Below are 27,511 nucleotides of genomic sequence, written 5' to 3'. Positions count from 1 at the left end.
CATTTTCATTATTGGTAAAACTTGCTTAGTCCAGCAGGATTTCATAACCCTAATCTGAGCTCTCTGAGAAAGAGGCATATGAAGAAGAAAAACCACTGTAAGACATTGCATTCTACAGAGGTCAGCTGCTGCTTCTGGAGATGGTGGTTTACTTCTTCCCTGTTGAGAGATGACAGAAGAAAAGTTGACCACATCCTTCAGTAAAATATTTTGTTCGCCTCTACATAATTCTGTGATTTTCACTTTGTTAAAGCAGCTAATAATTTTGATTTATTTAAATAATTTGTGCATTGTAATTAGTTCTGTGCACACATTTCAAAATGAACACTCTTGTAGTGCTGGTAGCTGCAGATCACCTATACTGTAAAAAATCTCTTTTCTGAAAAGAATATGACTTTAAAATCATTTCCTGTGCCTTTCTAGAAAAGTTATTGATATACTGATTCTGTGTTAACTTGAGGTAAATAAAAGACTTATAGAACAGTCACAAAAATTATATCATGACTCTCTTCATCTAGAAGGAACCCTGTCTTGCTAATTTGAGGAAAAGTGTATTCTACTGTAAAGCCATAACATAAGGAAAATAAAAATAAAGAGCACAACAATCTTCTAAGGTAAAACTTCCCAAGGAACTAGTCACTTGTAAGGAGAAACTTTCCCCAGGAACAGCGACTGCTGCAGGGATGATAGTGCCACTCAGACACACCACACTACTTTGGAGAATCCGTGGCCCCACAAATTATCTGAACCAGTCCCTTTACAGGTGAAATCAAATGAAGCATCTGACCCTCTCTTCAGCTTGGGATCTGGAAGAAGCATCTCTTCTGTTAGCAAAATGTTTAAAGTCACTGTGCTGAAAAGATATATAGCATTCTTACGCTTTCTGATTTCTCTGTCTTTGTTCCCCTGGAAGCATGTGCATTTGTCAGCATATCACTGTATATTTTTAACCCCACTGCACAAGCAAGAACACAGACTACGCGCCGAATGTCAGATCCTTCAGGCCACAGCTGTTTCAACAGAGGGATAGTCCGGCAAACCTGCAATCACAACATTATTAATAGCACAAATTACTGCTATAATAACAGTTACCAAATGAAGGACAAGTTTTATTCCTTAAGGAGTACCATCACAGAATGGGAAAAATAAAAATAAAAATAAAAGATTTGGAAACTCAAAAGTAAAAGTGTGTATAATCATTAGTAAATACTGCCTCCCTTGGGCCAGGTTCATGAGGGGCACCAACAGCCAGCCCTGACTGCCCCTGGGCCTCCCCATACCCTGCCCGGAACCCAGGTCCCCATGGGCTGTCAGTCCCTATCCCAGCAACAGCACAGCAGGGTGGCAGGGCCTGTCTCCAGGTGCCCAAAGCCTCAAAGACCCACATCCTGGCCCAGCCTCAGCCTGTCCCTGTCCCCAGAGGGAGGTCCGATGCCTGGGCCTGGAGCTACCCGGCTGCTGGCTTGGGAACTGGGATGGGCCCTGGCTGTGGGGCACTGACCCACCACCCCTGAGGGAGCCTCCACGGCCACCCAACTGCAGGGAGCAGCTGTCTGCCATCACTGTGCAGCGAAGGGTTCCTGCTCCCGGTGTATCTCATTACTGAGCTGGCCTCAGGAAAGATAATTATAATAAAATGAAATAGCAGCAGCAGCTGCCAGGCAGCTGTGTTTCTACTGACTTTAAAATGCTTTACGAGCAGCAGCATTTTTATCTGGACTGAAAATTCAGCTTGCTGGACCAGCACGAATCCCTTTAAAGTCCAAGGAAGCCAACAGCTCCTATCATTCTCAGCAGGAGCAGACATGGAGTCACAACATGCTCAGGAAACTGGTACGGGTATATTATTGTATGTTATGCACTAAAGGTGATAATGATTCCATGTGAACATTTTTTTCAGGTTACAGTTTTGTAGAACTAGATTAAAGAATAAGCTAGTTCCAAACTTCTACAAGACAAAAGCAGTCACTAAGGTGAAAATATCTGACACAATAGATCCCACCAGCTTCCAGCTGGAGCGTCCTACTTTAATGAACTTACATAAATGAACCTTAAAGGAAGAGCAAGCTTCAAGCTGCTGCGAAGAGTGGGCACAGAGGGAACCTCCCTGTTCTCAGGGTGTCACTTCAGGATAAGTAAAAGAGCCCCCAGTTCTGGCTAGGACAGAGTTTCAGTTAAAGGAATAGAGAGAGACAGTTGATCTGAGAAGAAAACAGAAAAGAATGCAAAAAGGATAAAATTACCTCTTCTTGTACACTTTTCAGGCTTAGCTTGAGATGTCCATACAGATACAGGGATGGTTCTTTGTACCTGACTATGGCTTCACAGACACATCGCAGATCTTTTTCATACTAAGAAGTGCAGAAGGCAAATGATATGCAAAAGTCAACAAATACAATGCCTCAGGGACTACTAGCCACAGACACCGACAGAAACCATTCTCATATATATATATATGTATATATCTACACACACACATACACACACATATACACAGACCCACCAAAAAAAAAAACTCAGCATCCCATAAACATTTATTCTAAATTAAACTCCTTTAAATGCCAGTCTACTCCATAACATTAAAAGTCAATTAAGGCTTAAAAATGTGTACCAATCACAGTATTTTCTTGTTAAAACTTTCAAGATCATTGGATGAATCATAGAATCATTCAGGTCAGAAAAGACCTCTAAGACCATCTAGTCCAACCTCTAACCTAGTACTGAGCATCCACCACTAAACCACACTACTAAGTTCTACATCTACATGTTTCTTAGACCGTCAGATATGTTTCTTGGAGCATCATCAGATGAGCCATGTATCAGTATCTTATGATTTTAATATATATAACATATATATATTACATATGTATGTTATATATATATATATATTATGTATAACATTATATATATATATATATATATATATATATAATATTCACACAGATATTTTAATTAAATCCACTAAGTAGAACTAACACTAAAAAGAAGTTGTTTGAAAACCAAAAAGAAGTTGTGAAACTTACCTTTTGAAAAAATAACCTGTGTTTCGCCATACTCTGAAGATGATACCCATAAACTCTAAGAGTATCACATTCCTGTCCTGAAGCAAGTACAATAGTGATTTTCTTTGACAATGAATGAGCAATAAAAATAGTCAAATAGTTGGTTTGGAGAGAGGTCAATCCTATGTCAGATACAATGATGAAATAAGGATAGCTTTTCTTCAGGAAAACCTCCCATGCTGGTGATAAACAATTGGAAAATTCTGTATGAACAGTAGTGCGTGTGTTGTGCTTCAGGTGTTCTATTAATGCAGTACGTAAGAAAAGAAAATGAGGATAGCGAAAATACATCTGCTCTGCATCCTGTAGCAAATGAGAACAATGAAAGTATTCAGTTACATTCCAGCAAGTCGTATTCAAATTCAGACTGCATAAATACTATGCTAGTATTTATATATTTGAATTCTATTTACAGTTTCTGAACATCATGTTATTTTATATCACATCATTACAATTCCTTTGTACATTGTTAGCAATTTTGCTCTAGTCAAGTCAAGCAAATTCAACCAAAAATTATTTTCAGGTATATAAATGCAATTGATATATCTGGCTACATATAGGCATACAATATATAGGTATGTAAATAAATGTAAAACTATGTCAAAAAAAAAAAAAAAAAAAACAACACTGAGGTAGTATGATCAGACCTCAAAAGCTGAGAAATTAACAATTAAGATGTCTTGTTAAAATCTAATTTGACTATTTGTCAAAAGTATACCACATTTGCAAAGTATGATTACTACCCAGTTCTATTTTTCCCTGTATGCTTCATCGCAGATCTACTTTTTTTGGTTTCTAGAGAGCTTTCCCTCTTTCCAAAGGTTTTTTCATGTCAGGAAAAAAAAAAAAAGCAAAGCCATTAAAATAATTATAAATAACTTTGTAGGATTCCAGCTTTGAATGAATCAAGAAAATCATGGTTAAAATCTCCTACAGGTCAATATAGGTACCTGTCATTCTTTGTACATTTAATGGCAAGTTGTGCAGCAAAAAAATGTATGAGTTATAATGCTACTGAATTTCTAAAACTTTTCCAGAGAAGGTGAATGTCACAAATCTCCTTATTTGTTGACATACTGAAGTTTCCTGAATCTGATTAGAATCAAGCATTTGCTTTTAAAGGTGTAACAGTGTAAAAAAAAAAAAAAAAAAAAAAAGTTAGTTGTTCATTACCTTGAAGAAAACAACAATATATCTTGCTCCTCTTTGAGTGAAGTCTTGCAAGAAGCATTCAATTCGGTAGAATAAGGTTAGATACTGTACTTCCTCATTTAACAACATAAGAATTAAGGAATCCCCATCTATCACAAAGAATTCAGACTCAACGAAGTCTTTTAACAAACTGACATACCTGAAAAAAAAAGTAGTGTGTACATAATGTTACTCCAAGACAGTTGGGAACATGAGACAGAGAAGCCTGTTTTGTTTTCTGATAGTTTATAAAATAACTTGCTTAATAAATGTTTTTATTAATTAAATCAACTATACATTAAATATATGAATTATATATATATGAATATATATATATGAATATATATATATATGAAATATATATATATAATATATATATTCATTTATATATATATATTATATATATATATAATATATATATATATATATATATATATATATATATTCATTTCATAATATATATGAAATATATGAATTAAATCAATAGAAAGCCATCTTTCTCAGATCTAAGTTCAGAACCAAATAGCTTGTAATCCTTTCAGTTACTGGATGTGTAAGCAATAGTCTCCATTACAATTCTGAATACTTTTGTAGCATCTGAGGTTTCTATTGCATGACACCATTCGTTCATTTCTGCACTTACTGGGGTTTGTTCTATGAGAAATACTGCCCAAGAGAGAACCACAAACTTCATGTTCTTGGGGAAATACTAAATCTTAAATATGCTTATGTCTCCAAGTATTCCACAAACCTAGGCGACAAGAATGTAGCTGCACTAAAAAAATAATACCCTTTGATGTGCACTTGGTTCATAGAAACTGTTTTTGTTACCTTTTATTCTATTTCTTTCAGTGAACCCTGCTGTACTTACCGAGCTCTTGATAGGGACGGCCAAACGTGTAGCTTCAAAATCTTCAGAAATTCAAGATGCTTTCTGATTTCTAAAAGAACCACACATACACTTATTGATAAAACCATAACCCACTGATTAATTATAAAAGAATCAAAAGGTCAGATTCTGCAATAAAATACTTGGACAAAAAAGTAAGAGGACAGCAGCTCCTCACCAGGGCTTTTGGAATCCCACTCATTCTGAAGAACTCTGAAATCTTTGCCTTCAGTTTGTGATTCCTTCTGTGCCACTTCTTCAGTGGTCAGGATATTATAAGCTTTACCATAATCTGGGTCTTCAACTTCTTTTTCTTTGTCTTCCTTTTCTTTAAGCATCTGCACAACAGCTGCTTCTGCCTTGTCACTGGTCTCATCCCCCTCATCATGGTCACTTGTACTCCCACCCTCTTTGTTTTTCTTTGTTGAAATGCAGCCTATTTCCTCACTGTCGATAACGTCGCTATCCATATCATCACTATCATCCTTACTCGTACTTCCATTTGTGGTATCACAAACAACCTTCTTGAAATTATCTTCTGCAGAATCCATCACAGATCTTGATTCTGTATCCAAAAAAGAAAACTAAGTAAGTAATCAAGAGACAAATTTCAGGAAATATGGCATGCTCTGTGGCTTGAACCACTACATTATCTACTACATATTCAGACTGGAATAAAACTCGAGGAAAAATCAGAAAGCATTTTGTGAGCATTCCCATGGTACATTTTTGTTTTTAAATAAATATTTTTCTATAAATTATAAGGAAAACATCAGCTTTTGTCATTGCTAAAATTTACCAAAGACTATCAAGACCATTACATATTTGGTTTATGCTTTGCATGATAGCAGGAATTATGATTAACCCCCCAAATATGCCACCCAAGGTGTCTGGGGCCATGGTGCAGGCAGGAGCAACTGGCTGGCTCAGACACTCTCCCCTTGCTCTTTTGCCTTCTTCCCTGGTGTTCCTCATATGCTGTCAAACCATCTCATCTAGTCCAACACACAACTCCAACTGTAACCCTAATGCAAACACCAGCAACAGCTCCGGCACCTTGCCTAAACTCAGTCCCTGCTCCAGAACTAAACCAAACCCTAGTCCTAGCCCCAGTCCCATTCTCAGCCCCAAAACTAACCGTGAACCCAGCCTTACCTCCTGCCCCAGCTGTGACCCTACACGCAGCCTCTAAGACAGCCCTGCCGGGCTGGGATCTGCAGCAGAGCCCTGCTCACCACTGCACCTACTGGCACACCTCTTTTAAGGCACTGCCACCGCCCATCCCATCTGCTTTCAGTTTCTGTTCTCAAAGTGTCCCCACTGCTAGTTTCTCCTTTCGTTTCTGAGGTGCCGGACATTTGTGTCCTTGAACACAGCACTGCAAAGCAGTATTCATATCTCACTACTTCAGCTTGCAGCGAAATTAGGCTTCTCAGATCCAAGCAGCTTTGGATAAGGGTGCAAGAGCTGTTACCGTGTTACTTATGAAAATTGTTTATAAGCTTTGCAAAGTACAGTGCAGAACATACTAATTCCTGTTTCTCACCTGTTAGTCACCACAATCTACTCTTCTACCAGTAGGAAATTCCACATAAAGAACTTTTTTAGCAGGAGCAGCACTAGATCCCTAATCCAACACTGAAAATAGTGAAGCCTCAATTCATGAGGGAACTTGGGTACCTAGGCACTGCTGAAGAAAACATTTCAGAAATTGGAATCTGTGCATCAGACTGTCTGGGCACAAGGCAGGAAGCCCAGGCTGCCTTTAGGACAGATGCTTGCGCAGAATACAGCACAGAAAACCCTTTGGGTTACACATGCATAAGTAGTCTCCTTCTCGATTCAGGCAATTTTGGGACAGCCTCCCTGGAAGACAGCTGACACATAACATGTGCCATAAAAATGGGTTAAAGGTCTTTTCTACACCACACATTTCCTTTGAGACCCGTCCACAAAAAAAATCAGGAACGCAGGAGAAAAGTTTCATTTTCAGTACAGTAGCACATCTCCAGTGCTCCAGTGTAATGTTGTAATTATGCTGTTTAGCTTGGCAAGATAAGCCCCTGCTCCTTCTCCTTAGCATACTTTTTTTCTTTTGTAGGTAAGGCCCTAGTACATAATTGGTAATATTTCCTTGCCCAAATTATATGGGAAATCATTTATCAACAGGTTTGAAACCCTTTGGATGATGCATTTTGGTTGAGAAAAGTGTATTTTAGATCTTCTGCTTCTCATCCTACAGAAAGGCAGAACAGACATTAATTTCCTAGGAAGTTGGTGCCACCTCTCTGAAAATATGCTTAAGAAAGGGTAAAACTCCACACAGACAGAGTGAGGAATAAAAAACAAACAAAACCAAAAAAAAAAAAAAAGCAATCACTAGTACAAACATCAAGACTAGCTCTACCCATGGACAACCCTATGCTAGAGCAGGTGGATATGCCCTGAAAGAACTGTGGCTTATAGAGAGCCCATGCTGGAGCAACTTTTATCCTGAAAAACTGCAGCCTACGGAGAGGGTTCACACTGAAGAATGGGTAGAGTATGAAGAGGGAGGAGTGGCAGAGGAAGTGTCATTTTCTCTGCTATGTCCTGGCTTTAACCACTACTGTGCCCTATACACCACTCGGGGGCTCAGGAGGGGTAGAGGAGTCAGGAGTAAAGGAGTAAAGTTGGAAAAAAGGACCTAAAAAAAAAAAAAACAAAAAAAAAAACTTGATACACCTTATAAAAGGGAAAATTCAAACTGTAACTGCCCAGCAATGGCAATTCACAACAGAGCAATGAAATGACCTGGCAGCAGGTAGGCCTAACTCCAGACTCAGGTTAAACAACAGATGCAGAACACCAGAGGTACAACCTTATATGAGGGAGCATAGATTTTCATGCTGATTAGAAATGCCACAGTATTGCCTTCTAACAATCGAATTGCTACTGGCACAAGTGTATACAAAGAATCTGCTTGCGCCGCATCTTTGTAGACTCCCTGTAGAACCACTTACGGCACCAAGACTCTGTCCAATGCGTTGCCTATTCAATCTCCTTATACTTAACCACAAACATTGTTAATTTGCCTCAAGGGGTACAATAAAAATTCCTTAACACTTCCTTGAAGCCGTCAGGAGCCACCTATGTAAACTAAGCTCAGTTCTCTCCTTAAAATAAATGCATAAACCCAAATACTGTGTAAGTCGTGCGTCAGCTGCCTTGGAACCTAGCCGTAGATTCACTACATGCAGTAGAAAGACTAGTGCATGTCTGAATAGAAATAATTCTTGTCCTGAAGGCTGTAATGAAAATACATTACAAGTATAAGTTAAGCTTAACAAAAATATAGCAACTGCAATACACATTTCAGTTACAATACCAGTCTCAATAATACACTCACTGACATGACATGAGATATCCTCTGTTACCAAGAGGGAATCCATGGGTTAAAACCAGCTCAAACCTATTTTTTTTCTTTCTGAAATTCTTTCTCTAGTTTAGTGTTTAATACTCTACTGAGCCACGGATTCCCTCCCTTCCCCCAAAAATGATGTGGCTAACTCAGGGCCACATTCACTCTCTTCTCATGAACCAGAGAAGAAATATTTAAAGCACTCAACTGTTGATAGCTGTTTATCTGCAACAAAAGCTACCCTCACAAAGGTCCCCTATGTGTTGAGGGAAGTCAGATTCTTAGCAGCAGCTGTGGCCTGTCACACCTGCATTAGCCTGTGAGCTTTGTGGGCACATTTTGCCCATCTTCACTGAGCCTTCTTCCATTGAAGGGGTTTAGGTTTAATTCAGTGAGTCACAATCCACACTTCAGGGTTTAGTCAGTCACAATTTAATGAAATCACCACAGTCCTGATCCATATAAATGAATTTAAGCTTAAAATTACTTTAATGGAGTAATACAAGTATTTGACTAATACTAAACACTTTAGTGATTCGTTTTTTTTTAGTCCAAAGTATATTTTACTATGCCCAAAGCCATCTATCCAGTAACTGCCAAACAATCTTAATCCACACAGAACATGATTCAGATAAAAATAATTAAAAGGCATGACTGATCTTTAAGATTTCTGTGATTTCTTGTGGTACTTGAGTTACTTCAAAATTCTCTGAAAATGTATTTGCTTTCATGCTATAAATACATACTTTAAAATCCAGTGAGAAGTAGAAGTGACAGTTCTGGTATGTTGCAAATCATTCTGGATTCATTTTATATTTAGCATTAGACCTTTTTCAGCTTTTCTGAGAAATTCTGCCATGGTTGATTAAGTGCCTGCACAACACAGTCCTCTTCGGCCTCAGAGTTCACTTAGAGAAACACTGGAAAATGCAAGGAAAAATTAAGCATACAAATGCTTTTACATAGGAGAAAAATTATTTGTTTAGTGTTGAGACACTATGACTATGAACAAACTACAGTTTTAAAGTAGAAACTACTCAGAGTTACCCAATGATTTTTATTAGTATGTTTCCTGTGTTTTCTCACTCAACTTCGTCAACAGTGAAACTGATCATGCTTTTACTGAAACTAATTATCCTAGATGGCTTTTCAATATCCAATATTTCAGCCCCATTTTTTAGGATCAACTACATTTTGATATATTTGTATTTTGTTTATAGGAATAACAAATTGTTCTCTCCCAGTCTCTAGCAACTTTGATCTGCTCATAATGATTTACCAATTCAAATGGGATTTTGGAAGTTGGTTTGTAGCACATTCTGCTAGGACAAATTACTCTGCTTTCTAGAAGAATATGTGAGGCACTAGAAGAGGATCTCAGTGGTTTTGTGGAAGAGGGAGAAACCGAAGTGGTGGGAAGCAGAACATTTCAGTCTTGATTATCAAGTCTCTGAGCGAAGTACAAGAATATTTGTAGCTTTAACATCGGTTGTGTGGTGCATGGCCTGAGAAAACAGCTTACCATATTCTGACTGTATTCTGACTGTTGCACTTAATTATTACCTGAATGTTACAAGCTCATGTAAAGCATTTTTAAGTTTCAAATGATTGAATAATATTGTTATATCACATTATTCAAAAACTTGTACTTACCAAAAGGTTGTAACATAGATGTAAACAGTTTTGTAATGTTACATCTCCACATGTAACACAAAGTATTCTGCACTAGTGAATAGTCCACCAAAAACATGAACTTGATGCTACACCTGGACATTTTTATTCAAAGGAATTTAAGGTCCAAAATACCATTGTCAATAATAATCTATTTTGGTTGTGTTCTATGCTGTAGTACATAAAGGTGAGTTAGGAATAAAGTAACAAAAGATTTAAAGTTAGAAATTATATACCATGCAAAGAGTTTCATCATCTGTAACTTACAGAAGCCTTGTCTTTTCTCTATTTTCCCCCCATCACAGCAAATGGGTCCTCAGTAACCCCTTCCAAATAGGGGTTAGTTTATCCCATGCTTTATGCAAGGCACCAATTCCACGTTGACAGGAACTCCTCTTACATTAGCACAATCACATAGTGCTGAAGATTGGTTTAAACAATACTAGTTGGTGGACAATGCTCTCTTCTCCCAAGGGTATCACTGTGCTCCAACATCTTTGTCTTTGCTTTACCTGGTGAGCTCCTTTACAACAGCTGTAGGAACATAATACCTCCCCACATTATCAAAACTTGGCCAAAATTGCCTAATACACTCAAACTCACTGTAGCAAGCTAGCAGCAGAGACACACAAAAAAGCCACATACTTCTCATTTTCCTTAAGAAGTCAAACATCTGGTCAATAAGCAGCCTTAAGTAATTATTTTTATTCTATAATGAATAATTTTAGCTATTTTCTATATATACTGTGTGTATCCCAATATGCATCAAATGTACAGACTAAGTGCACTGAGCCTGCTTTACTTTCTTTCAATCACAGAAAAAAAGTCTGTCAAAGGGATGCAAACACAGGAATAACAGCAAATATTCATTAGTGCACTGGGCAGGGACACAATAAGTAAACAGGTTTTGATTACATAAAGAATAACCATGATAAGAGAATGAGGGCACATCAAGTCTGATATTACACCAAATTTCATTTTTCCCCACACAAGCACACAAAAGGTCCTCCAAATCTTCCCGTAATCCCTATGGCAGTTTTATGGCACTACACAGACTATTTCCTTATAAAATTATTTACTTACCAACTTATGAAGGGGTAAAGTGAATATTCTTCTTTCATATCAGCCATTCTAGAAACAATCAATATGAACTGGCCAAAGTTCACCTCTACCTTACTGTTGCACTCATTTAATGGTACAGCAAAGTCTTCTGGAACATCATCAAGAATTACCCACAGAAAAACGTAATTTACAGTTATGTTTCAGGAGTTTCTGAGCAGCTAGAAGAAAATGTGAAATACCCTAATCAAATCAAGTACAATAATTGAAATTCACTGGAATACAGACATAGCAATCAGTCTGAAGAGTAAGAACAGCAGCATAGGTGGCCAGGGCAGCAGCACCAGGCAGGCTTACGTGACACATTGCAACACGCCACAGGCCAGGCAGTAACCTCACCAGTGTAAGATCAATACAGAACAGCCAAGCAATAGCTTAGAAGCTAAGAGCAGCTAAGGATCTGACTAAGGACTAAGAGCAGCTAGGTGCAAGACAGTGAAGCTTAAATGGAACCTCCTGCTTGTGGGAGGTGTGCAGGGAGTTGTGGTAGAGGAAAGGTCTAGACACCAGGCGAGGCTGGTAAGGCCAATTAAAGCCTATCAGTGTACTCAGGTCCCTCACAGTATCTGAGGTTAGGCTGAATCACCTTTCAAACAAATTTCAGTAACTCCTTATAACTTCAAAACTTAGTATCTGGTATGCGGAATTCCTAACCTCCAAAGGAAATATAACATTAACCTTATCCTTATTTCACAAATATGTAAACTAAAGCATGTAGAAAATAAAAAGAAAGCATTAATCATTACACATTTAATCTCTTTTCACCATTCAGCATTTTTTATGTACGTGCACAGTGAAGTGCATAGCAAATTAGCAGAGCTGGAAAGCTTATGGACAGTAAAAGCAGTAACAACCAGTACAGCTAGTTACTAAGTGCTAAACCTAAATGGCTTTTTATTTGAAAACCCATTGACCCTGAAAATAATTTTGCATAGATATATATTTGTGCCCCAATATGATGTTGTGGCCACAAGAGTTTAAATACAGAAATAATCTATTTGGTTACAGAAAAAAATACAACAGATCTACCTCTGATAAGAAATTGCACAGAAAATAAAAAGTAGAGTTTTAACATCTCTAAGGCTTTTAGCTGTTTGAAGGAAATAAATGAATGCTTCACTGCTGACAAAACATTTGAGAGAAAAATACCTTAGATAATCAATCTCTAAAAATTCTAACTGGATCATTTGCTAGTAAATAGCTATTAGCTGTACAGTAATGATTTAGAGGTGTCTGGGAGAAAGTGAAGTAAAAGATTAGGAAGGAGTGTCTTTTTCCCCCATCTTCTCTTCCCTTATGGGACAAACATTATCTTGCAAATATAAAGAGAAATGAGAAATGAAACAGAGATAAAGGTGCAGCTATAAAAAGTTATATACTTTTGTTCTTCTGCAGTATAAAGTACTTTTTTTTTTTTCTTAGCACTACAGCTTTCTTTCTTCCATCGTTCCGAAGAAGTACTAGAAGTTATTTCTCCTGATTAGAGAACCCTATGAGCACTCTAAGTAACTAATAGAAAGAAAACAGACATATTACACTGTCTAGTAGTTCTAGACAGTCAACACCACAGAACACGGGCTCTTACAACCGTGAGAGGACGAGAAGTGGAAAATTCAGTTGGAGCATTATTTACACAGGCTGCAGAGCTTAATGTTTTTATACAGCCTACCTGAGCCAAACAGAGAACATCCAGAAACCTCCCTTTACATTTTCTGGATGTTTACATGCTGGACTAGGATTTCTTGCAGGTGATCAGGCAACTATATATAAGAAAACATGTTGATTTATAATTGTGTGCAGTATGTACATATACATACATATGAATTTCAAATGTTCAGTATAAATGTTGATTATGTATTTCCATACCTGTCCCTAGTTTGGCGCATCCAAGTAAATAGAGTTCTCTAAAGAGAGAATAGTTTTACGTGGTAGGTTGATTCCTAAAGCCAGCATCCTAGTTGTTCTAACCACCTTTGAAAATAAGAAAAAAAAAAAAGTGAAAATTCATGTTATTAATCATACATTTTTATTTTGAAAACCAAAGTTGCTGAATCACAAAATTTACAAAATCAAACATCTCTTTTCCTGAATTATTTAAGGTACAGGTGAAACACACAACAAATGCTTTACCACCAAAACAAAAGACTTGTAGTAGAGATCAGATATTCCACAATCAAAGTGTATCTTCTGTTTGAATGTCAAACTTCACAGGCAAATTGCTAAAAATCTACCTGTCTTTTAATTACACTTTGGTGTGACATTTACATTGTGGGTTTCAGGTTTCATATTTCTGAGCAATAGAACAAAGGATTCTACAGGTACTCTTGGAGATACAGCCTGCTCAGTACCTATGCTTCATTGTTCTATGATGTAAGTAAAGCTGAAAATACTATCACTGAAACAAACAAACAAAAAGCTTAAAAAACATAATGGTTAGTGCTGCAAACATAGGAAGAACAGTAGCCCAAGGGTTTTACTACTCTTTCTCAAATAGAAGTTCTTATTCATTGTGAAGAGTAATTCAGGAAAAAAAATCACAGGACAATCAAGTATGAAAATTAATTTTACATGCAAATGGCTATCAGGTGGAAAATGGTTGTGGAGCGGAGTAGAGATGAAAATATAGCAGAATATTTAGCCATTCTGAAATGTTATTGATTTGTCACATTTTGCAGATATACCATTAACATATGAATTTATATCAGCATACTTCTGTATTAACACATTTAATGTATTTAATATTATTTTTAGAAGGAACTGTGCACATCCCTAAACTTATCTAAGGGGAATAGGCAAATAGGCATTTCACAACAGTCAGGTGAGTTGTAAGGTCAAAGGCTATTCGGAAACAAGCCAGCAGTTCTGAGATAACAGCAGAGAGAGCGTGCGAGTTGACTGAGAGACTAATGTAATACTGGCAAAAACAAGCTGAATCACCATACAAATAAGTATTCTAATCTTCATCTGTTATTTGTACTGCTTTTCCAATAGCACAGTCAGCTTTATCAGCTATTTTGGCAGAATAAACATTTGTACGTGCTTTATTTGAGGACAACAAAACAATCATTCTAGCTTTGAGTGACAGAGCTAGCAGTGTCATTTTTCCAGCATTAGTAGGTTTACTAAAAAAAAAAAAAAAAAAAAGAGACGTATTTGTTCCATGTTAGTAAAGGTTACCAGGATACCTTCCCCCTCAATAATAATCTCTTTTTGGCAGTTAGGAAAAAGAGAAAAGAGGATGTAAGACAGTAAGAAGTTGTTTCCACTTGTGCAAAATCTTTGAAAAGTAAGACTGGTACAAATCCTTTTCTGAACAGCATCTCCACTAACTGTCTTCCTTTGTGATCTATATGAACATGCTGATGCCATTCCTTTCCACACAACTGTTGTGTTTTGTTGTTACACTGACTTTGTTTGATCATTCAACTTTTACAAAATCTAAGATAAATAATAATAAAAACAAATTATTTATTGAATATTCTCCATTATGGCAATGTCAAATAAAATGTCTGGGTTTTGAAAGAATCCAGGCTCCCAGTCACACATTTCAATCCCAGAATTCTCGGATTAAACATTTTAGTGGAGCTCTATATCATGGAATTTAGCCATAAGTATTCCAGTTAATTTTAGAATTTAATCCACTGGAGCAAGAACACGATAATTTTCACAGTGAGCATTACCATAAGAGCTTTCTGGTAAGAGCTTTTTAAGAAACCAAAAATTAAAAATGATGAAGAAATACAGTCTGTCATCCTTATACACATTATGTGGTATCTTTGCTCCAGCAAATCTAATAAGCATGAATATCAGCTTGATTTTAGGAATTACTTAATCTGCAAAAGGAGAACATATAAATCCTTGGATGAAGGTCAGGTTCTACAGAACCTGAGAAAGGATTTGATGTGGTGTAAGAAATGTATATGCATTAATTTGTACTTATTTTGTTGTATTTTTGAAAATGCTGTGACTATGAGCCAAAAATGAAAACAGATGTTTACAGATGTCTGAAAACAGAAAGAGATGTTATTAGGTATTACACACACCTTCTTTTATGTTAATTATAATATGTAACTCTTTTAAATAAAGATAAATAGATCATCTTTGGTAGAGACCTCATCTGTAGGTGATACCCAGTGGGTCCCCAGATTGCCAATAAAGTAAATTAGCAATGCACAAAATAGTCAATGTTACAGAAAGCATAGAATGTGTCACAGCAGGGGCTACATCGTGCTTTCTCTGCTTACTCTTCCTTGTTCCAGCTTCCCATAGAATGTTAAGTCAAGCTCTTGGCCAGTTTTGACAGATTTTTGCCATAGTGTCATATGATAAAATTTATTTCTTTTTTGAGGTGATGAAGCAAGCTCTGAAAGGAAGCCATATTTTCCAGTTATTCCAAGGGAAACAACAATAACAAAAAAACAGAAATCACAGAATGGCCAAGGTTGGAAAGAACCTCTGAAGATCATCTGGTCCAACCTCCCTGCTGAGCAGGATCACCTAGAGCATGTTGTGCAGGATGGCATCCAAGCAGGTTTAGAATATGTCCAGAGAAGGAGAGTCCACAGCCTCTCTGAGCAACCTGTCCCAGTGCTCTGTCACCCTCACAGTAAAGAACTTTTCAATTTCAATGACCCCTCATATTCAGCCAGAACCTCGTGTGCTTCAGTTTGTGCCCATTGCCTCTCATCCTGTCACTGAACACAACTGAAAAGAGACCAGCTTCATCCTCTTGACACTCTCCCCTCAGATTAATGAGGCCTCCCCTCAGTCTTCTCTTTTCCAGGCTAAACAGGCCCAACTCTCTCAGCTGGTCCTCATACAACAGGTGCTCCAGTCTTCTAATCACCTTAGTAGCCCTCCTCTGAACTTGCTCTAGTAGTTCTATGAAATGGTTTACTGCTGTGATTTTTTCCTTCTTATGCCAGTCATAAGAATTTTTTTCCACTGATATTGATTCATTTGGTTTTGATGCCTGTATTTCAGCATGCATTTTAAGATAGTAAAGACTGAAAAATTCTTTTATAGTATCCAATAAAATATTCCAAATTTCAACTGTGCTCCAAAGTGGTACAGGAATACTCATCATCAAGAATTTTAATTACTTGTTTACATAACAGTCCTGCATCTGATGATCTAAACAGAACCTAAACAACAAACATATTTTCTAATCATTTTATTTTTACTTTTACTATTGAACTTACATGGTTCGCAGCTAATGCAGCACGTGGATGGATGGATGGATGACAAAATCACCAAGGAGCATACATATCTTTCTAAATCATTTTATCTCTCTTCATCGAGTACTGTAAACACATTTAGGGTTTTTAATCAGATTATTATAAAAAAGCCATGATCTGAATATAGGTATGCTGAAAGCTATTATCACCTTCTCAGTAATGCCTCGAAAGTACATCTTGAGTTCTGTTCTGACCTGGATCACGGAGCCAATGCAAGGTTAAATATAGGCAGTCCAAAGAAGAGGATTATCTTCAGCGTGGGTAATGTCTATGATCCCCACATTGTATGCTACAGCCCTACAGTCTTGTGCTGATACAAATATGGTACAAGTCTAGTCATACTGGCAGCTGCTGAGGAAAAACTGAGCAGGAGAAGGAGAGAAAGTTTCAAGTTATCTTCTCCACTGTACACAATGTATTTTGCAGTGAAGCATGAATTAGTGTGACAAGTGAGCTGACAGTTCTTTGCAGTTGCTGGGAATACTTCCTTCTCATAATGGCAATCCATCAGCTCCTCCCTTTCACTCCTTTGCCACCCACCGCTCACTCTCAACCACACAGCCTCATCACTTTCCTTGTTTTGTTTCTGTCACCCATTTTACCCTTCAGTGAGGTGATTGTGCTCACTAAATTGACAGAAAACAATTAGATGCTTTCTTTGAAACATGGTAGGGTTATGTATCTAGGACAGGAGAGAGACAAGAGAGTGAACAAGGGAAGGAGTAAAACTAGGGTTGACTTTTTTTTTTTTTTTGCCTCAGCAAACTTTCGCATTGGGTTACCTCTGTGGCACTGTTGATAAATCTCCATATTTGCAAATGTTCCCATTTATGTCAGTGGTAGTTGTAGGTACTAAGGATGCAGACATGCCATCCAATTCTAGATACATTATTGAGTGGCTAAACTGAGATTACTATGTTTTAAAACTTTTAACTGTATTTTAAAAGAGAGAGACTAATCTTTGAATTAAAATTATTTTAATTTCCCCTGCTTACCCAGCTTAACACTGTTTTATTTACTGTCTTGGTGGTTTTCTGTTTTCTTCTTCCTTTCTTGGAAGTTGTCAACAAACTGGAGCTTTCTTGTTTGCTTTCAGCATGTTGCCAGTATTTCTTTATATCTTGTAACCATCTAAACAAAAAATAATGCAATGCACTGTATTACTTTTCTAGCAAAAGCAATACAGCTATGCAAACATGGCAAACTTCTCAAAACAGCAATAGTAAGCTTCTCAGAATTACAGCAGAATCCACAGGTAAAAAGGTTTAATTTTGTTCCTAAGGGACACATTTATTTATTTATTTTTATCAATTTGTCTAACAGCCATTGGGTGGCAGACCATGAACAGGATGTAAATGACCTGCTGAGGGCCTAAGAGGTTTCTTCATTTGTGCCATTCATGCCTGGGACCAGCAGGAGATAAAACAGGTCCATCAACCCCTTGATACAACAGTATCTGAGCAGTGTTTTTACATAGAGACCATAGATACAATCCCTCATCTTTTTTAATACAATCACAATGAGAACTTGTTTTATTTTACAAGTTTTCTCCCTGGGATTTTACATGATAGGCATATTCTGACGGTTTTTGTTTTTTGTTTTTTTTTTCTGGAATAAATAGGTGAAAATGGTAAGGCCTTAAAAATACACTCACATAATACACTGAGCTCAAACAAATTAAGGTAACAAAAACTCATGACAATGAAACTACCATTTTCTAAGGAAAGACTTACTGAGCACTTGGCAAGGGCCACACTTGGTGTGTTATCAAGAGAGCTGATAAAACTGGCTAGCAGTCAGAACTCAGCGTCTTTAAGCTACTGCCTGCCAGAACCTTCAAATTTTATGCCTTTATCTTTCATGTCAGGCCTGCCCCAGCAAAAACATACAAGGGCTGTTTCAGAAAAATCATGGGGAAAAAATATTCGGAGAAACGTACATGCAGGAAAATGTATCAGGTGGAGGAAGTAGGGCTTTTTAAAAGAAGTTAAACTCATTTTTACCTTTGATGTTAATTTGAAGACACTTTAAAGTTCCAGCACCAGTCAAGGAAAAATTAAAATTTTACCTCATCACATACAAAAAATAATACTTTTTTGGTTTGTATCTCGCGGTGAGGTGAAATCATCAAGATTTCAAAGTACTGAGGCACTGTCAGTAGCATCTAAAATACTTTGTCAGATCATTAATGTGAAATGACATACTTAAATTTTAAAATATTATTTTATTTCATTTTTTGTAATGAGCATTTTAAGATTATTAATATTTCCAAAATAAGGCAAATAACAAGTAGTGGTCTGCATCTCAAAAATTTCAAGATCTTAATGTAGCACAGATAGTTATTGAAAAGTTTCAAATATGCCAACAAAAAATAAACCAAACTCCTAAGTCATTTATTCTCAGTTCTCATCTTGTTTAAGATTTATTTCCCCTATGGTGTCAGACTCAACAACAAAAGGTGGGAAAAGGGAAGGAGAGGGGGGCTCTCATTATGAAGACATCTGTCCTCCCAGAAACTGTTACATGTATATCGAGACCCTGCTTTGACATGGCCAAACATCACTCATTGATGGGAAGCAGAGAATAGTTGTTTCCCCCGCCCCCTTTGCTTTCAAGCAGCCTCTGCTTTTTTTTCTTCCCCCCACCCTTTCTCTTTTATCTTTAATAAAATTATCCTTATCTCAATCCATGAGACTATTTCTTTCCATCATGCTTTCTTCAGAATTTTTCCTGAAATAAACAATACATTGATTGTTTTGGACAACACATGAATGATAAATATACCATTTATTATGCCAATTATGCCCTCTCTAACAATAAGGAAATACTTTGAATAAAACCTCCGTGATAAATTTCCAAAAAAAAAAGTTAGAATTAAAGTAACTTCCTCAAGCCATAGGTAAGTGTGATAAACACAAAAACTTCTCACCCCTGCAATCTTTTTTGTCAAACTCATTGGCTCTTGATATTTGCTGTATTTGCTCTCTCCAAGAAAACATATTTGGAAAAAAAAAAAACAAAAAAAAAACACACGTTTCTTTCAAAACTACATTCTCACTCCTTTGTTGGTACAAATGCCCAGAAAATTGAAGAGCATCAAAGCTGGCTATAAAAGAAACCCTCTGGGCTTCACTGTTTGCTGGAATATTACAATATCATCCCTTCAGCTTGCAGAAAAAGGACAAGAGTTCCTGGTCAAATATGTTTAGATGCCTGCAAAAGAGAGTGTTGTGGGTTTTTTTCCCCCTCCAGGAATTATCACTGTTTAGAAAAGGCTTATTCAGCCTGCTTAAATGGAGAAAATGTTGAACGGTTTTACTTAAAAATCTTGGACCTCCCTTTTCCCAGTCTATCACTGGGACAGTAGCAAGACCGTAACCAACAATGTTTAGTCATTGGCTCTGATCTGTAATGCCTGAAGAGAGGTGCACTTACTATACGTACAACATCAACATTCTGCCAAAATTCTAACTCGTTTTTGATTAAAAAAAAAAAAAAAAAAAAGAGTGAATCCAATCTTTTAAAAAAAAAAAAAAGAGTGAATCCACACTCACAAAACTGACTCCAAAATGGGGAAACACAAGGATGTATAGTACCACCACACAAGTTTTCATTGCCACTGAGAAGGTCCTGCTTTCCCCCAAGATTTGAGGGCTCCTTTATGTCATTCTAAGAGTATGTTTTCAAAAATAACTTGTTCACTACATGATTTATCTCTAGAAGTGCATGTTTAATTTAAAACAATAAGTTCCTGTTTGAATGACTTGGGCACTTTAAGCATAGAACTGATGTATTTGTAAATCAGAAGTATGCAGAACACTTCATCCTAGAAGAAATAATACATAGTTTTTGTTTTAAGGCATTAAATGATTGCTATGGAACACTATATCACTCCCAGATTGTAAACACAGGTTATTGCGTTTTCTACTACTGCCATCACTTTGTGTTTACTTAGTCTGAACTTTTTTGTTTCACATCACAACGAGAGAAAGGAGAAAATCTGATATATTTGTACATAATACAGCCTATCATAAAACAAAAAGTAACCTGACATTGCTTGTCTGTGTGTCATTCACCATGTCTGGAATATTTCTGCCACCACCTTTTTCAGCACCTGTCTGTTGGCCAATCAGAAAAAAGTAAAGGGCCTGAAGTCCCTCCAACTCCATGGAAACTCTTTCCAAAAATACTCCCAAGCTAAGTGTCTCCCTAATAGAAGCTACTGATTGACAAATCCCTCAGCAGTTCCTTCTAAATAGCCAGCTGTATTGTATTTTATTTTTTTTAATATATATATAAATTTAGTCCTACTGAGGTTAACAGCGGAAGTAATCAGCTGTTCCCTGTTCCTCCTTCAGCATTCATTCCTCTTTCCAGAAGTATGGATGTCACATTCTTGCACATTTGTCTTTGTTTAGCACTATGACTTCTGGCAGCAATACACAGCTGTCTACCCTTATCTTGCATCAGACATGATTTTAGGTGGCAGGCTCAGCCTTCCTACGAACACATTTAGCATAATCAAAAAACAGTTTGCAATAGCTGCTAAAAAGGTAAGGTAATGTGAAGCTGTATTATGATAAGAGGAAAAAGAAAAGTAAATATTTATTTTCCTAGAGGTCAGCATTTCACAGTTTGTTGAAAGAGGCACATTCCTGTTTCAGAGTTAATCCCCTTGTAAAGAAAGGGGCTTTAATCTGCTATTGAACTTCAGCAGTGTCTGTGGCTGCTCAGATCAAACACATTTCACATGCTAAGAAGGAATTTGAGCACATGACTGTCTGTAAATATACACATGTAAAATATGCACTACAGGCTGGCAGCTAAAATTAATTTAATGGGGATCATTTTCCTAATGAAGAGGAAAGCCTAACTGAACTGCACTGACAGAGGCTTAGTACATATAACAGAAAAAGATGCCTTATGATGCAATAAAACACTCATTTTGCTCACTATGCAGCCATGAGAATTTTATAACATGCATAACTTCAAAAAAAGACTTTATTAAATAAATCAGATTTGTTTGAAATATTTTTCACAGGGGTATATACATGTAGGTAAAAGCTAATGGGAGTGGCACTGAAGCACATGAAGTTAAACTGGAGTTCAACGCTACACAGGGCATAGAGGGTTGGAAAACTTTTCAGGTAATTGTACAGAGTATGATAAAAAGTGTAATTAATTTACTAACTAAAAGAAATGGAAAAGCCAGATGAATGTGACCAATATTCACAGAACACTGGATAATAACCAACTTAGAGAAGAATAATAGTTGAACTATTTAAATTAAGTTACACAGAGCTTACACATTAAGAAAAAAAGCATTCTTTAGCATATAATCTGAAATCTTTACATATGAGACTATCCAATCTCAATTACACTATCATGTGCTACACTGCCAGATTTTATCCTTGGCTTCTCTACTCTTGTAAGAGTTCATCAGTCTTGTCCCCTAATACTTTCACTCCTTTCACGCATGTTTCTTAATTCACTAATTTTAATTTTATTCAATTGAATATTTATATCTATATTCAATTTATTTTTTTTTATTTATTGAATTATATAAATTGAATTTATTTTATTTATTTATTTTTGGTTTAACACCAGCTGTATTAGGGGCTTGCTTAAACTTTTATTTCCAATTGCTAAAACATGGAATGGCCTTTCTACTTGACCATTGGAAACTGTTGTAACTTAGTACAGTAAATGAGCCAAACCTATTAAAGGGTTTGGCATCTTTTTGTAAACCAGGTTTACTAAATTACCTTGTTTGTTGCCACCTCATTTCTTCTCTGTCACTATTCCGTAAAATGCCTTAAATATTTTAATGGAATTAGGCAGTGAAACGCCGTTATAAGTGAAGAGGCCTTCTGTACAGATGTGAGCCTAGTCTATATGGATTTTTAAGGACTATTAAAAAAAAATGCATACCTGTAAATGAGATCATCTGTGCACGTTCTCCGGAGCGGGGAAGCATCTCCATGAGAAATTGTGCAGGTGGGCCCTGGACAACCAGCCCACACACAGCTCCCAACTGCTGACACCACCACAGCTGAGCTTGGCCTGAGTGGGGAGGGAAGGAGGAAAGGGCCTGGATTTCCAGAAACCAGCAAAATCCTGGGCATCAAAAGGACAAGATCATTGCCTTTAAAATGTTTATTTGGACATTACAATTTCAGTATCAAATGCCATCTTCAGTAACTGCTAGAAGTAAAATTGAACATCCGTCATTTTGTTTCCTCTTACCTCATATCCCCTCATGAGTTGAGGGATGCACAAATGTGTGGTGATTTCTTAATAGTACTTCAGTGATTTTAAGTGAGTTGAATTAAAATAGTTCTATCAAAATACATAATCGTATTCCACCTGGATAAAAACAATTCTACAACAGCGAGGGTCTGCTGAGCACTCGCTTCACCTGCTTTTACTGAAAGCCAGCTGCGGAAGCTCCCACACAGGAAGCCTACACGGTGCTTCAGGTGCCCCTTGGCCATTCCCGAGCTGTGCTGGAGGACACAGACAGGCAGTATTGAGGTGAGAAAGCCAAAGGTGAACACAGAAAGCTCAGGGCTGCCTGGGCCACAATGCCCACCCTGCCGCCACAACCAGAGCACCTGTGGTGCCTTCCCCCTCACCCTGGGGGCTCACCACCACATGCCTCCATAGGGCTCCCAAGGCAGCCCCTGTCACAGGGGACTCCTGCACTGCCAGCCATAGTCACCCTCCTCGCTTCTCCCAGCACCAACAGCCATGAGGTGAACAGCCTTCACCTACAGCCCTCAGCACCCTTCTCCTTCATGGACATCTCCCTTGAGGCCTTGGGGCTGGGCAGGCATTGCCTGAGGCACAGCTGCCGCCTGTGGGGTGCACCTGGGTAGTGGTAGGCAGCACCTGCAGGCCCAGGCCTGTGTCCATAACCCAGTCAGGGACATCTCCACCCCCCAGGCACAGGGTCTTCATAGGGGCTGCTAGCAAGGACAGATAGAGTAGTTTTGCTCTACCTTTCTATACTGAAGCATTAAATCCTCTGAGGTTGTAGTGTGTTGGTAGCCCTAGACACAAAAGCATATTAATCACAATTTCTGACAAAATCCTTTGAAGTTTCAGGGAATGATGATGTTCTTCAATAGTGTGATAATTTGTTAATGAGTTCCGTTTTTACTTGTTCGGCTAGTGGTATTCTGAAAGATAATGCATTTTGAGAGAGAATAATACTACAAGTCTTCTAGTAGTACAGACATGCAGAAAGCTGAGGGACACATTTCTTTCTGGGGTATGTTGCCTTACTAAAACCTTTGTTATGATAGAACTTGGATTGAAAAACCTTTATCTTTTCCCTAGTTTAAAAAACAATATTAGTTCTTTGTGAGTTGCTTACTAGCTTACCTTTCTGATGTACGATTTCCCTTCCTACTCATAACTGTGGTAATTCTGCCAAACTGATGTTTTTAAGCCTACTGAACTGTTGTTACTGTAAACTGTTAATCACATATTTTGTTGATAAATTATCCTGTAAAAGAAGGATGTGAGTTATTATTACTGTTCTTTTAACAGTTTAATTTTAACAACTGTTGTATTTGTTGTAGATCAACTTCCTCTACTACTGCAAAACTGCATGAAGCTTTCAATTACACTACTATATATTTTTGTCATAGGAAACTCCTCAGAGAAACTCTTCTAGAAACATGGAAAAATGGTATTTGAGTACCCTCAAATGATTTCTGTTTGACACCTTCACATGCCTACAACAGGTGTGCTCTATAAAAAACACAGGTTAGTTCTAGATACGTGACAGGTTTATTCACAAATACATTTACAGGAAAAACTGAATATGTTTGCATTACTATGTATACTGAGGGAAAAATATGGCATCAAACTACAGTAAGGCAGTGACCCAGTATGCTTAAGCGCAGGCAATCCAATATATATATATATTTAGGTTTCAGAGGTGGTGTGATTCAAATAGAATTAAAGAAGAAAAGTCTGTTAGAGACTCAAAATCACTAGATGATTCTGTGGCAAATAGTGAACGACTTCATATCTTCAAAGGCCTTGGAGAGAAGATGGCCTATTTACTTGTATTTTATCCTGTCACTATTTCGAGTAAGATACAATGGTTATGGTTCTTGAAACCATAATAGATTTTTTTTGCTCTCCCAAATAAATGCACGAATACTAGTCTAAAGAGCTGTGCTTGTTATTATATTTTCTTTTTAGCCTGATTAAAAACATTTTGCAGTGTAATAATTTCATCAGGTGGAATGGAAAGCTTGTATACCCAGAGTAGCTTTACAGTTTGTGACATGAGGCTTTGAATGACTCAGTCTGACTAGTATTAGAAAATATTAATAAAGTTTCAGGAAACTGGTCTAGATCTGCTCCACCAAACCAATAGTGAAAAATGTTGTCTTTCTGGAGCTCAATTCATCAGCTGAATATGCCACAATACTGCAATAGGAATGGAGTGAGCATATAATGGGTAATATCCTTCATTCTAATTTCATGTTATTATTAATTTTTACATTTTACATGAAAATATTCAACCATATCATTGAAACTTATTACACATGTTTATCTTTCAAAATGTGTAATTTTTCCAAAGTTTTAATCCTGCTGACATTTGCTAATAGTATTTTACCACTGTCTATCATTTTTGTAAAGGAGCACACATTGCACTTGCAATAAAAGTGGAAGGTCTTGATCAAAAATTAAGTAAGTTTCCAAAAGATTCAGCATAGGTCAAAGGATATTAGCATTCCTAAATCATAGTAGAATGGCATTGGGAAAACGTGTTCTTGGCTTAATACAATTGTATGAAACCTTACCCTAATTAGTTTGCAAGTTAAAACCACTATTTCATTAACACTTGAAGGCATTAGAAATAAAATGATCACAGATCTTTCACTTTCTGGGCAAGTGTTAATATCATTATGCTGTACAGAAAATAATAGGCAAACCTCATTTATACAAATCACCAGTACAATTGTATTTATAAAAGCTCAATTCCTTTAGAAATTATTTCTGCAAGTGTCTCCAGGCAGATAAATTTTCTTCCCAGAAGTGAAAACTTAAACACACAGTTCCAAGAACTGAGATTTTATCGGGTCCCTCCCTGTAAAAAATACTGAAGATAGCCCAAGGCAGTTTGTTGCTGTTTATATGCTGGCTATTTTTGACTCCCATTCCAAGGTGCCTAACTGTTATTCGTTTAGTGGAGAAGCTAAGTGCCAGATCCAGGGCCTGGATTCCACTCTGCAGGGTGGGTGCTTAAAAATTAGGCATACAATAGCGAACTGCTAGATGACCAGCTCCTTTTTTGTGTAGAATTTTTAGCCTGAAATTTTTAGAATGAAGATTCTGCTCTTACTTCACACACCAAAATTACTGTAAAATGACCTGTAATAAAATCCTTTTTATTAATTTTATGTTAACATGGTAAAGATCCCATGACATACGAATGGGGTCCATATACATTGTGAAGTAAGTATTCCTAATCCAACAGTGAATCTGCTAAAGTTCTGGTTAGAGGACAGGAACTACCTATATGAAGATACAACAAAAGATAGTATAGTAACCACTGGAATAATATGTGTGATAACTTTTTACACTTAAAGATGGTCTGGGACCAATGGGGAGCTATGGGTCTCTTGGGCATTTCCATCACAACAGTGGATCCACTGCAGGACAATACTGAGCTAAAGAGAGTGGACTTTGGCGGAAGGGACAGAGACAGATACCACATGTTTGGTGCTTTTGGCTCTGATGGACTGCAATCTGGTGGAAAAAATCCTACTCACCTATTGCTTTTATTTTTGGAAATTATGTGGTAAAGTCTGCAGAGTTCTTTGTTTGACTGAATATTAAAGGAAATGATGTGCCTAAAAAGGCACAAGTGTACTTTTGGACAGAACATTTTTCCTCCCTGAAGCACAGCTTACAGGAGTCCTTAATGAGGTGATGGTACTTCTTTGGCAAGGACCATAAGGGAGAGTTGACTGTGACTACTCATTACATGCTAAAAGGCTATAGAAAGCAGCAATGCATTTTGATTGTTTCCATGGGGTCTTTTTAAGGCGTATGTGTTTTACAGGGACTTTTTTTGTCACTTCTGAGGGAGGTGATTATTTTCTGATGATAGGATTAGCTCATCCAAAAAGTTAAAATTTAGTGGGTAAAATTTATAATGTAATATAATAATTAAAGTTTATAATGTAATGTAATAATTAAAATTTAAAATTTATGATTACAGATTAATAATTATCTATTATTACAAAAAGGTTTATCAATTCTGCTAATAAATCTATTTATTTTTCTTTTATAGAAGTTTTAAAAGTATACCAGGAAACACTAGTTTTAAACTACTTTTAGTAGAAAAAGGCACTTATTTTATTAATCGTCATAAAAAATAATTTTCTTTAAAATAATCTGTTAAAACAATGTAGAAAATTTATTTTTCCACAATTAGTTTTTCCACACTGTGTTTTCTATTCTCTGTGGAAGTAGCACTTTAATAATGAGAAAAATCACATCCTAACACTTCAGAGTAGTATTTTAAAACAGTCTAAACGGCTATGTTAAATGCAACAGAACTTGTTCATTTAAATGATTAAGTTCTCTGAATCTCTGAGTAGTAAGTGCACAGAACTTTGTGTCTCTTCCAGGCACAATGTTGCTTCTACTGGAATCCCAGATAGTGGCAGTCTGCTGAAACATGAGTTCAGTTACCAAATATAGATGAGTGGGGTAAGAATTACATAGTCACAGAGGACAGATGTAACGCACAGGCTACAGTCTTCTTGATGTTTACTGAGGACCAAGCAATCTTTAGTGAATAGCTGGAGCAACTTTAAGCGTACCTAGATAAAGAAGGAAAAAAGCAACTTTACCTGCTTCTAATTATACTTGAGACTCCTCAGATTAGCCTGTTCATTGTAAGGTCTGT

At 36.9% G+C, this 27,511-nt stretch overlaps 2 protein-coding genes and 1 long non-coding RNA gene across 12 annotated transcripts in view; 1 reads left to right on the top strand and 2 right to left on the bottom strand.

The window, feature by feature from the left end:
* Positions 1-9,374, bottom strand: part of DDX60 (DExD/H-box helicase 60) — a 47,549-nt gene extending 38,175 nt beyond the window's left edge. For 2 of the 4 annotated variants that reach the window (XR_005265403.2, XM_038178340.2), the window contains exons 1-8: positions 6,298-6,418; positions 5,321-5,707; positions 5,125-5,194; positions 4,236-4,413; positions 3,024-3,365; positions 2,244-2,351; positions 879-1,040; positions 1-159 (exon numbers count right to left, since the gene is read on the bottom strand). Coding sequence is in view for 3 of the 4 variants with exons in the window: in XM_038178340.2 (XP_038034268.1) it covers positions 1-159; positions 879-1,040; positions 2,244-2,351; positions 3,024-3,365; positions 4,236-4,413; positions 5,125-5,194; positions 5,321-5,693 (1,392 nt within the window). In the remaining variant the exon portion in view is untranslated. Of the gene's footprint in view, positions 160-878; positions 1,041-2,243; positions 2,352-3,023; positions 3,366-4,235; positions 4,414-5,124; positions 5,195-5,320; positions 5,708-6,297; positions 6,419-9,288 lie in introns of those variants that run through there. The other 2 variants (XM_038178341.2, XM_038178342.2) reach the window with 2 other exon arrangements.
* Positions 9,375-13,198: 3,824 nt separating this feature from the next.
* Positions 13,199-23,538, bottom strand: LOC140002442 (uncharacterized). Its single transcript, XR_011809032.1, has 5 exons — positions 22,816-23,538; positions 22,501-22,686; positions 17,565-17,700; positions 16,534-16,635; positions 13,199-13,303 (listed from the first exon to the last, which is right to left on the bottom strand). It is a non-coding gene; the product is annotated as an uncharacterized lncRNA (long non-coding RNA).
* Positions 23,539-27,345: 3,807 nt separating this feature from the next.
* PALLD (palladin, cytoskeletal associated protein) overlaps positions 27,346-27,511 on the top strand; it is a 192,978-nt gene continuing 192,812 nt past the window's right edge. For 6 of the 7 annotated variants that reach the window (XM_021271782.4, XM_021271781.4, XM_021271780.4 and 3 more), the window contains exon 1: positions 27,346-27,505. The gene's annotated coding sequence lies outside the window, so the exon portion shown is untranslated. The remainder of the gene's footprint in view (positions 27,506-27,511) is intronic. The other variant, XM_021271778.4, reaches the window with a different exon arrangement.

Source organism: Anas platyrhynchos, chromosome 4 (assembly GCF_047663525.1).
Source record: "Anas platyrhynchos isolate ZD024472 breed Pekin duck chromosome 4, IASCAAS_PekinDuck_T2T, whole genome shotgun sequence".
NCBI lineage: Eukaryota > Metazoa > Chordata > Aves > Anseriformes > Anatidae > Anas > Anas platyrhynchos.
This window is presented reverse-complemented; position numbering and strand designations above follow the sequence as displayed.